Consider the following 12,457-nt stretch of genomic DNA (forward strand, 5'->3'; position numbering starts at 1 on the left):
GATCATATGACACTGAATTAAAAAAATTTCTCATTATTTATGAGTATGTTTCATTTCTCCCCTTTAAACAATATTGTGTTAAAAGTAAACAGGTAGTTTATATGAAAATAGGATATCAGTTTTACTGCCTTTCTTGTCAATCAGGTACTTGGTGTCTCTGGTGAGGAAGTGGAATTTTTTTTAATGTTGGCTTGAGAAAGATTTCAAAGCAAAATGTTTTGACAGAGAATAGAGTGAGCCCCTAAATCCGTCCCAATGCCCCCCCACGTGGATTAAGCACCATAGTTTATAAATTTGTCAATCTGATAAAAATAGTTTTTAAGTGCAATTAGTCAAAAGGCATTATAGAAAAAGGCTGGAAGAAAAAATGGAGTATAGATTGGACAAAATGCAGATCCTACACTAATTCACTGAATTTTATAGGGTCTCTTGGTTATAAGGCTGAATTACTTTATGGATTTAAGTCAAGAGATATGGTCATGTCACCCTGCCCTCTGATAGATCACAAAGATGTTAACAGTTCCTGCTGGCTCAATATGTCTTTATTAATAAATCATGCCAGATGCTATATCAAAATGGAGCCTTTGCTTTGATAGGGTGCATTTCCATTTTCTGGGAGGGATTTCAACTTTCTGATTCTCATCAGTGTTATTCACAAAGATAATTTCCCCACTGCTCTTTAACACTTGGATTTCTTTTCAGGGCTGGCTCCCTTCCCATAGAGGCCATTGCTGAGACTACACATAGTGTAACATGAATATTGTCTTATAGCAGTTCTGAAATATCATAGCAGAAAGCTAGGGTGGTGAGCATCATTTAGAGTTGTTGAGCATATCTGAAATTTTGAGAACATGTTCTGGGTGTTTCAGAAAATTACTCCCATAGTGAAAATCTCATCAGGTTTGGTTGTGGCTAAATATCTGGCAGAAAGTGACAGCATACTGTAACTCTATTATCCTACACCTGCCTTTGGTGGCTGAGTCTAAACATTACACTAAATATATAAGTACCCTACATTACATTCTGCTACAATAACTTTTAGGCTGCACATATTGAATGCATGTCCAAATCCTTAGTTGAATAATACCTTTATTGGGATCAATAAAAAGGTACAAAGTATCATAGAAACTTCCAGGTTCTCCAATGAATGAGTCATGCAAGATGATTCAAAAAAGGAGGAATGGATGAAGAGGCATGGAATATATCAAACAAGCGAAGTAAAGACATGTTTAAAAAAAATTAACAAGCCACAGCAATATCATAGTCCTATAAACTAAATACAAAACTTCCTTGGTTCCCATATATATATATATATATTTGGTATCGTAAGCAACTTTTCAATGATAAATAAAATCTTAGTACAACAGCATAAACCACAAATTTTTAAGGCCTTATAATCAGTCTTGTTTTGTCTTTTTAACCAAGGTACTATTAAGCATCCTATTTCAAATAAAACTCCAGCACATACAAAAGTACATTTGTTTTCTTCAATTAAAAAAAGCTGCTTCACTTTGTATAATGGTGTTTAAAAACAGAGTTTTCACTATGCTCGCTGTATTGAAAGTGATTACTCTAAAATGAGATTAGGATAGCAGACATTTTAATTTATAAACCTAGCTTTTTAGCAGCAGCAATAGTGTGTGTATGTGTGCGTGCAGTGCATGAGGCCAAGTGTAGTATTCATGACACACAGCAGGTGTGTCAAACTTGTGGCAATACATCTTCATGTGAGGTATTGCAACTTTTTTCCCCTTTGCTAAACCAGGGGTGGGCATGGCCAGTGTGTGACGCATCTGGCCTGTGGGCTGTGAGTTTGATAACCTTACAAAGGGATGAAATTACGAAAAGAAATTAACATTTTAGGAAGATCTATGCTTGCTATGCAAATAAATTTTGCAAGATATTCCATTTCATCTAGAAGTCCATTTTTTTGTTTTTTTAAAATAAGAAATAGACACTGCTTTTCTGTGCATCTGTACAAGACTGGAAAAGATACAGAAAGACTAGCTTTAGCCAGTTAACATGATTGGATGATAAATATTTGGAACATCATTCCTCCAAAGATAAGACTGGCCTCTACCCTGATGCTTTTCTACAAGGTCTTAAAGACATGGTTTTGTCAGAAAGCTTGAGGATCCCATTCTGAACCAGTCAAATGGCTTGTCTGCTTCTGTTGTTGCTGCACTAGGTGGTTTTAAATAAGAAAAATGTGGATTTTTAAAATTATACACTGCTTGGAGTCACTCTGAGAATCAGGTGATCATATAAATTTGTTTAATAATAAATAAATTTCAAAAAATGCAATACGTAGTTATCTGTATTCATTAATAAAAGAATGAGATAAAATCTAATAATCCATTTGGCACTTTTGGTGTATTACTAAACATAATTATACCTGTTGGCTATATGATCAGAGAATGACAACTGCAATAATAATTCTAGCTATGTATGATTGCATCATTTTCCATCTGGTAGAGTTTCAATCAAGGAAAAGGTTTTTTAGTATTCACACTTCCCCCCCCCCCCCCTCATACACAGGATTTCATAACAAGAATAACCTATTTGACACCCTTCCTATATTCACCATACTATCTACTCTCTTCTTTCATTTTAGAAACCCAAGAAATAAAACCTATTTCTTCTCTATTTGCTAACACTACTAAATCTTAAGCATTTTGTAAGATGGTGTACTTAAAAGCACCCCAATTTTTGTGTCATTATTCATGCAACTGAATTTAAAAAGTGTATAATTTTTAAAAAGTCATCTTTAAAATTTGTTTGATCTGTTATCTGTCCTTATAATCTAGAAAAGAGGTATGGATAAACAAAACATAAGCAATAACACTTCCAAATACCATAACTATAGATCAAGATCATTATCAAATGATATCCATCATGCAGAAAATTTGTTTGCTGAACAAATGTGTTTGTTGCCGAAGAAATTGTAGATGACACCAGTTGCAAAAGTTACTTGTGTCATCTGATCCTTTTAACATTTAATTCATATTTCTTGATTTTAAAACAATTAAGAGATATTTTCCTCAGCTGGTAGTATAGAAGGGGAAACTGGATATCTTGAAGAAAAAAGGAAGAAAATATTTTGCTTGTAAAATACTCAAGCGCCAATCAGCAGAAATCAGCAATCTATACTAAACATTGTGGACAGACTTCAAGTAGAAATTAATATCCAATGTTAATATAAATAAATGCAGTACTGCAAAGGATGCTCAGATATACATCTTTTTAACCACCATTGGAATGTGTTATTATCCAAATAGTTGTTAGGATTATTTGGTAGTAGATCTTTTATTATGTACAAGAAAGTCAGAAACATCATGCCAAACATTACTGTCCTCATATAAGTAGGTCATGGATGATTGTAGTGATGGTTGTAGAGTGTGCCGGTGATACTCAAAGAGCCAAAGAACAATCCCCCAAACCACAGCAGCAAAAAGTGGAAAGGGATCTTGTTTGGGCTGTGGGATATAACCCTTCTCTACTGCCAATCTTGACAAGCCAAACAGGATACGAGATAATAGATACATATTTATCTGTTCAGGAAAAAATACTGAATTAAAATTAGGCAATTAGCACAACAGGAAAATGAGATTACTTGAAACAACTTTCAATTTAGGAGATCATCAAATGCTTTCATACCAAAATCAGTCTCTAATTTTAACCAGCCTGCTTGCATTTTCATAAGGTTCAGCAACTATTTACATCTATTTCTAAATCTAATGCTTGAAATATCAGCTGTAAATCCTTTCCCAGTTGCATGAAAACTGGTTTCAAAAGAAATGAAACTGTGTGCTAAGTACATTTCCTAAAGAACATCCAAATTATACCAGGATTTTTTACAATGATAAATCAACATAGATAGGCATTCTTCTGCCACAATTATATACCTCTGTGAAGTATTGATTGTATTTTTTTTATCCCAGAAGAAATAATGCTTCTCTAAATGAGTTTACCATTTGAATAACAATACTGATATTTTGTTAAAATGTTCATTGAATGTGGTTAGCAAATAGATAGCAGATGTTCTTTATAGCAGGGCGTGCCCTCTGGAATAAGATTGTCCCCAAGACCCAAAGAGACCCCAGTCTACTATTGTTTATATCAGTGTTTTTCAACCACTGTGCCGTGGCACACTAGTGTGCCGTGACATAGTGTAAGGTGTGCCGTGGGAGAATTACTTTATATATAGTCAATATAGGCACAGAGTTAAAAAATTTTAACATTTTCTAATGGTGGTGTGCCTCGTGATTTTTTTCATGAAAAAAGTGTGCCTTTGCACAAAAAAGGTTGAAAAACACTGGTTTATATCATCTGTGAAGACTTGGTTCTTCACCCAAGCTTTTGGTACATGAAAGTGAGACCACTCGCTTCATTCCACTTTCCACTTTTTATCTTTTATTAATGTTCTTTAATGTGATTGTTGTGATCGATCCAGAGTAGTTGAGACTTGGGTAGCATACAAACTTAACAAATTATAATGATTACTAATTCCTTTCTTAAAATTTGCTAGAGTGAAAGAAAGAGGCAAAAGAATTGTATTCAGATAAATTCACTACTACATCTGTGGCAGATATGCAAAAATTAATAATGGAAGAATGTGATGGTAGAATTTACTAAATTTCCCCAATTTCTCTTTCATTCTTCATTAGATCAGTATAACCATAAATCTAACACAAAACCACACAGTTGCTTACCTGGCTGTTAATATTATTATTTTCCCCAAACACTAACCAGCCCACAATGAAGGCTGCGAGGAAAGAATGAAATGGAATCTTCTTTCCTTGCATTCGTGACTGCATGGCCATCAAACCCTTATAAGTGAATACAAAGTAGGCCAGGTTTTTGGAATGAGTATAGGTAGCTTGAAGAATTGCTTTCAATTTTTCCTTTAGGCTGAAGGGAAGAAACAAGGAACAATTATTACACATAACGTTATTTCCCTGGAAATATTATAAATCAATTATAATATTTATTGGTCATTGCTTCTGATGTACATTAAAAAGTAATAATGATCTTCATTTCACTTTCAGAAAATATTAGAAAACTAAAGCCACATAAAAATCTGTTTCTAATAAAAGAGCATGAATATGTTTTCTCATCAATGTAGAGATGTACTCAAATGTTCATAACTTTTAAAATGGCACTTTTAAAAACATTTATAGTTGTATAAACTATAACATTGGAATTAAAATTGAATTAACATGCAAAGAGTGGCTGTTAAGTTAAATCTGACATGACTAAGATTGTTAAAATTATTGAAAGTTCAAAGAAGGAAATTCTACTGATATCTACTAGGTCACCTCTATTATATTTAGCCAGGAGAACATCTGTACATCAAAGAATCTTCAACTACAGGGTTACATTAACAATGGATAAGATTGCAATGTTATTTCTACATAAGGGCTGATATGATTACAGCATAATTGCATTGGATCTAGTGAAACTCGCTTGAGAATATATATGCAAAATTGTATTGTTAGATTGCCATCATAACACCACCACCCCTGATTTCCTAGAAAATGTTGTTTCTATGGATAAATATCCATAGTATTAAATATAGCAATAGCAATAGCAGCAATAGCAGTAGACTTATATACCGCTTCAAATATATTTATAGTCTGATTTAAGTACAAAAAGGATGACAAACTCTTCTTTTTCTGTCCTAATATATTTAATTTAGTAAAAAAACATGCAAACAGAAACATTAAGAATGCAGAGAAGAAATCACAATGTGTACTAAAAGATTACAGATAGCCCTCGACTTACAACCACAATTGAGACCAGAATTTCCATTGCTAAACAGGGTGTTTGTTGAGTCATACCCAATTTAATGCCCTTGTTGCCACAGTTGTTAAGCAAATCACTGCCCTTATTAAGTAACTCAAAGGATTGTTAAGTAAGACTTTGCTTGTTGGAAGCTGCCTTCTGCTTCAAGAAGACTGCAAATGACGATCAAGTAACATAAATATATGTTGGTTACCGAGCACCCAAATTTCGATCATGTGAGTGTGGGGATGGTTGTAAGTCGCTATGATGATTGTAAGTATGAGTACCAGTTGTAAGTCACTTTTTTTCAGTAATGTCGCTAATGGTTGTAAGTGGAGAACTACCTATATTTTTAAAAACATGCATACAAACATGCACACAAACAAGGTAGGCTTCTTCAACTTCTATGGGTTTATTATGTAAGATGATGTGAGAAATGTACCTATTATTATTATAATATTGCTATTATTATTATTGCTATTATTATTACCTTCCACTTTTGAAGAGAAATGTCATTACCAAAGCATGAGGGGCACGGACTTTGGCTCCATAACTGTCAAAAATAAAGAAAATGCATAAAATTGTCAGTAAAATAAGGTTTAATGGGTATTTGAATGCAATTATTGCTAGTAAGCAATACCTTCAATTAAGAAACTGCCAAAAAGCCATCAGTAAACAGTCCAACCGAAGACTCTCTAAGACTGCCCCCACCCACATAGGCAGGCAAGACACCAGAATATAAACTGACAGCAAACAGTACTCCTTGCCTGCACTGATGAAATTGCCTATTTAGGGTAATGAAATACCTACAAGAAAAGCAAGCTCAGAGAGCCCCAAGGATCCCTAATTTATGTAACTTGAAAACAGCATCAACATCTTTCACAACTCCTTTGCCAGGTAGATTGGGATATAAATTTTAGGTATTTTAGGTATTTATTAATATTTGTATGCTGCCCGTTTCCCTGGGGGGACTCAGGGCGGCACACAATTCAGAAGGAGGGGGGGGGACAAACCAAGTTACATATAGGACAGTACTTCATTAAAAAACACAACATTCATACTATTCGGATACGGTGAGGTCTTTAGCCCCAGGCCTGTCGGGACAGCCAGGTTTTAAGGGCTATGCGGAAGGTCTGGAGGGTGGTGAGGGTACGAATCTCCACGGGGAGTTCGTTCCATAGGGTCGAAGCTGCTATAGAGAAGGCTCTCCTCCGCGTGGTTGCCAGTCGACATTGACTAGCTGATGGAACTCAGAGGAGGCCTAATCTGTGGGATCTAATTGGTCGAGTGGAGGTAATTGGCAGTAGGCGGTCTCTCAAGTACCCAGATCTAATACCATGAAGGGCTTTGTAGGTGACAACTAGCACCTTGAAGCGTACCCGGGGATCAACAGGCAGCCAGTGCAGCTCGCGGAGGATAGGTGTTACGTGGGTGAAACGAGGTGCACCCACAATCGCTCGCGCGGCCGCGTTCTGGACTAGCTGAAGTCGCCGAATACTCTTCAAGGGCAGCCCCATGTAGAGCACGTTGCAGTACTCCAGCCTAGAGGTCACAATTGCACAAACAGGTTGAGTTTTTTCTGCCCTAAAGACAACATGCTTGCCTAATATGGCACATAAGACTGAATACTCAGATTTACTGTCTTACTAAAACAATGTTGTTAAATCTCCTCACGTTTATCTTCTTAGAATACTCATTATTACCATGGGGGAAATGATAACTAATGCTTTGAAAATATAGAAACAGCTAAGGACAGGAAGATAGCTTTGTTCATTAAGAGAACCAGAGTTTATTTTGAAGAAAAGAAACTTTACCCTTAACACCTGAGATGATTTTAAAATATCAAGCCACAAAGTTGCAGGAGCTGAGATAGGTAACTACTAAATAATGTATAAAATAACAATTGCTTTATTATGATAGTTGAATGAATGGATTTTGGAGATATCTACAAGAAGAAAACAAAAAGGATTTATTGGTAAGCATTAAATATGAATGATTAAAAATGAAATCCAGGTGTATCCAGATCTTAGAAGGCATCACCCAAGCTCACTGCTGTTTTATAAATGTATGTATACAGCAATGTTTTACCATAATACAGTATATACTGAACCAATATTGTCCTCTAAAAGGAAATGAAAACTTAATCTAATAGCAGACATATTATCACTTGGTCAGTAATACTTCTTTGAAGTCAACCATAATAACTTTGAAATGAGATGCAGATAAAGCATAAGAAGCAAACGTACTGATATATAAATAGCCAGGACCATTTTAAATTACCGGTATTTAAATTACCCCAGGTCTGATCGGTCACTCAATTTAGCTTGTGTCTATAATTTGAAACTTTATTTACAGAAGATTGGGAGAATCTGTCATTAGATTAAACTCCTATAGCTGCCCACACAAAACATCACTTACACCTATAAACAAAACATATCAGTAAAAAGGGTCCAGTTATTATTTTCTCACCGAGCAGCAGACACTACGAGGCGATCGGTATTGCAGCATCCCACAAAGTGGGGGGCTGTAAAGAAGAGCGAAAGCAAAGTTGGAGACAGCTCAGCCAAGAGCAGTCAAGTGCAAATCTGCTTCCTCCCACTCAATTCTTAGCGAAATCAGAGTAAATACTCGTCCATGATCACCCCTTCGGCGATAGTTTCGATTAGGAATGCGAAAGAAAGACGGTTTCCCAGCTCGAACTTACACCGCTCCGTTGCGGAAGCCCTTGAGCACCGCCAGCGTGGTCTGATATCTCCGCTGCTGCAAGAGAGAATTGACGGTGTAGAGCAAAGTCTTGAGAATCGTCTGATCGGCCATCGCCTCAGCTTTGACACCTGCGATCTAGCAGCCGGTCAATCCGGGGAAACAACTCGACTGAAACACAAAATGCATAGGAGTAGAGCTCCAGGAAATAATGTCCAAGCGGAAAACCAACCCCTGGATTTTAGTTCCGCTCTAATTTTATAAATTCGCGAGAAGATTTAGGTTAATAGACAAAGAAAAATGTACCGTCCCGTAATTATAACTTTTCCTTTCCCGGCTGCTCAAGCGGAAACTCTTTCTCTCTATGTCTGCATCTTTACAAGAAGGCGTGAAGTCGGTCGTTTAAGAACCAGATCGAATTGCAACAATAGTATTATTAAAGTACAGCATTTTCAGAAGCCATGTCATCACAATTATCATTACGAATATTATGGGAAATTAATCTATTTTGCAGAAATGTAACATCCCTTTGTCTTAAAGCCCCAATTTTACAATATGGACTAATAATTATGTTCTATATTGTCAATGGATTGGATCTGATTGGAATAGAAGATTACCAAATCCCAGGGGTTCAAATTAGATTGGAAATTTAAAACACACAGAGAGAAATACATATACACTAATGCCCCAAGAAGGTACTGATAAACCATTTTAAAAGTGTCAAGAAAATTATATGGAACTGTCTTATGACTTTTAATAAAAAATATGTTTGTTGGAAAAGATTCTACCAGACTCCTGATTCCCCCCCCCCAACCGACCCCTTCAATGAAGTTAACCAGATACTTCCTTTTCTATGTTTTCATATTTTCACTTGTGGCAGAGTTTTGTTTTCTAAAGCTTGAAAGTATTATTTTACTAGAGATAACAACATGAATGAAAAGCAACACAATTTGAGAAAGATTTCAAAGCAAAATGTTTTGACAGAGAATAGAGTGAGCTCCTAAATTCCTCCCAATGCCCCCCCCCACGTGGATTAAGCACCAATAGTTTATAAATTTGTCAATCTGATAAAAATAGTTTTTAAGTGCAATTAGTCAAAAGGCATTATAGAAAAAGGCTGGAAGAAAAAATGGAGTATAGATTGGACAAAATGCAGATCCTACACTAATTCACTGAATTTTATAGGGTCTCTTGGTTATAAGGCTGAATTACTTTATGGATTTAAGTCAAGAGATATGGTCATGTCACCCTGCCCTCTGATAGATCACAAAGATGTTAACAGTTCCTGCTGGCTCAATATGTCTTTATTAATAAATCATGCCAGATGCTATATCAAAATGGAGCCTTTGCTTTGATAGGGTGCATTTCCATTTTCTGGGAGGGATTTCAACTTTCTGATTCTCATCAGTGTTATTCACAAAGATAATTTCCCCACTGCTCTTTAACACTTGGATTTCTTTTCAGGGCTGGCTCCCTTCCCATAGAGGCCATTGCTGAGACTACACATAGTGTAACATGAATATTGTCTTATAGCAGTTCTGAAATATCATAGCAGAAAGCTAGGGTGGTGAGCATCATTTAGAGTTGTTGAGCATATCTGAAATTTTGAGAACATGTTCTGGGTGTTTCAGAAAATTACTCCCATAGTGAAAATCTCATCAGGTTTGGTTGTGGCTAAATATTTGGCAGAAAGTGACAACATACTGTAACTCTATTATCCTACGCCTGCCTTTGGTGGCTGAGTCTAAACATTACACTAAATATATAAGTACCCTACATTACATTCTGCTACAATAACTTTTAGGCTGCACATATTGAATGCATGTCCAAATCCTTAGTTGAATAATACCTTTATTGGGACCAATAAAAAGGTACAAAGTATCATAGAAACTTCCAGGTTCTCCAATGAATGAGTCAAGGAAGATGATTCAAAAAAGGAGGAATGGATGAAGAGGCATGGAAGACCCAAAATCTGGACAAACGTTCCAGCCATGGGACCTCCTGTTCAAATTCAATCTGAAATGGAATTTGATGTTGGTAGCAATATCACGGATACAACTTTTTCCTCTTGCCAACCGGGACAAAGAACAAGATTGGCCCTAAGCTCAGATCGCAAAATACAATTTTTTTCCTTTGCTTTCCCTTTTTGCGCTAGACACAAAGTTTCCTGAAGAAACTCTGACATTTCTTCTACATAAATTAAAACATTTTATGTACACTGAGAGCATATGCAGCACCAAAGACAAATTCCTTGTATGTCCAATCACACTTGGCCAATAAGAATTCTATTCTATTCTATTCTATAAGGTCCCCTCCGTGAACAAGCCGAGGGACAGACCGGGACAACGCAGCAATAACCCCGCTCTCTAACACTACTGCCAGGAGGCCCCGCCCCTTCCAGCTAGGCTGTTCCCTGAGCCAGCCTCCCCCCCACCCCAACCTCATCGCCTCGCGCTCCCCCTAGCGGCGGAGCTACCCTCCCTCGTCTTCCCATAATGCCCGTTTAGGTTGTTCTGCTGTGGCTGCCTCGGCTTCAAGATGGCGCAGGCGATATTCGAGGCGCTGGAAGGTATATCTCGGGGAGCCGGGCGGGTTGAGGCCTCGCGTGTGGGAAAGTCCATTTAAAAAAAAAAAGCGCGGCTATTCCACGCCGGGCGACTCCCTCCCGCCGTTGTGGATGGGACGTGGGCTGAGAAGGCGCTGGTGCCGCCCGAAGCCATCTCTGGCGCTGAGGGAGGGTTCCTGGAACAGCCAGTGTGCAGTGTCTGTGTTGGAGGAGTAACCGCACCCTCCGTGCGCGGATAAATTTGTTTCGCCCGATCAATCCCGGAGGAGCCAAAATTGGCAAGGGGCGGGAATTCAAGCAGGCGGCTCGGGTCCTCTTGGAAATCGTTCCCAAAGGAAGAAGGGACGGTGGCTTGCTACCTCATTGCTACCTCTTCTTCTGCAAGTTCCGTTCAAAGGGCATTTGTTGCTTTAATTTCCTCTCTGTAAGGACTCCTTTTTACCTCTAAAGGTGCCTTTGCTGGGTTCTTGAATAATGCAGCTTGTGTAACATCGCCACCATTCCCTGGAAAAAATGCATCGTAGTGATTAGTGTGACATTAAAGTCTGGGCACGTACATTGGTGAAAAACGCTGCCGCTAAAGGTTATTTATTTTTTACAAATGCAAATGCAGTTGCTACCTGCGGTTCAAAATTGAGAATGTTCCCTGGTTGCAAATTAGGTTCCTTCCTCCTAACTGTCTTAAACTCCAAGATATTGCATGCTTCTGTAAAAACTGTTTTAAGAAGAAGGGTCCCTTAGTTGGATCAGCAATCTATTTCATGCAGCACCCTGTCTATTTTGGCCGATAGGATTTTTCTCCACAATATTATAATATAAAAGAACATCCATTGGTTGTTACTTGATTTACTATCTCAGGACCTACTAATGTGGTTAGTTTAGGTTCAGTTTCTACTGTTGTGTGGATGCAGCCACTGAAGTTTGTGCTATAGTGAACTTGATCATGGTGGCATCTACATATTAGCATAATTTATGAAATTATGTCTTATGAAAGTGCTCTAAAACATCAATTGTATCATATTTATCTGGAAAAAAACCAAGGCATTTATTTTGTATGTTGTACTGAACAGTAATTTCCTTTAATTATTGTTATTAGGACGGCAAAAAGATCTTATATTGCCACCTTGATTGCGTCCGCTGAGTCGCGCCCAGCCGCCCTGTTCAGGATAACCCACTCCCTCCTAAATAGGAGGGATACGGGGGACCCCCTGCAGGGTAGGGCTGAGGATTACGTCCAGTTCTTAGTGGACAAAGTTGCTCGGTTTCGGTCAGACTTGGACTCCGATTCTGCAGATCCAGCCGAGGCACAAGGGGATAATCTGGTAGACCATCGCTGGGTTGAGTTTCAGGATGTTGCCCCTGGGGATGTGGACAAGGCCATGAGAGCTGTGAGTGCCTCCACAT

The 12,457-nt window shown here is 37.7% G+C and overlaps 2 protein-coding genes across 2 annotated transcripts in view; one reads left to right on the forward strand and one right to left on the reverse strand.

Annotated features, from left to right (window-relative positions):
- Positions 1-2,702: 2,702 nt before the first annotated feature.
- On the reverse strand, positions 2,703-8,858 carry PXMP4 (peroxisomal membrane protein 4). The gene is made up of 4 exons (XM_087720326.1): positions 8,489-8,858; positions 6,275-6,337; positions 4,713-4,911; positions 2,703-3,551 (listed from the first exon to the last, which is right to left on the reverse strand). The coding sequence occupies exons 1-4, from the start codon at positions 8,599-8,601 to the stop codon at positions 3,288-3,290; spliced, it is 639 nt and encodes a 212-aa protein (XP_087576452.1). The 5' UTR covers positions 8,602-8,858; the 3' UTR covers positions 2,703-3,287.
- A 2,109-nt stretch (positions 8,859-10,967) lies between these two features.
- Positions 10,968-12,457, forward strand: part of ZNF341 (zinc finger protein 341) — a 29,069-nt gene continuing 27,579 nt past the window's right edge. The window contains exon 1 of the mRNA XM_014071740.2: positions 10,968-11,056. Coding sequence (XP_013927215.2) covers positions 11,026-11,056 — 31 coding nt within the window. The 5' untranslated portion in view covers positions 10,968-11,025. The remainder of the gene's footprint in view (positions 11,057-12,457) is intronic.

This window comes from Thamnophis sirtalis, unplaced genomic scaffold (genome assembly GCF_051295495.1).
Source record: "Thamnophis sirtalis isolate CommonGarterSnake01/CBP01778 unplaced genomic scaffold, rThaSir2_p1.2 scaffold_7, whole genome shotgun sequence".
Lineage (NCBI taxonomy): Eukaryota > Metazoa > Chordata > Lepidosauria > Squamata > Natricidae > Thamnophis > Thamnophis sirtalis.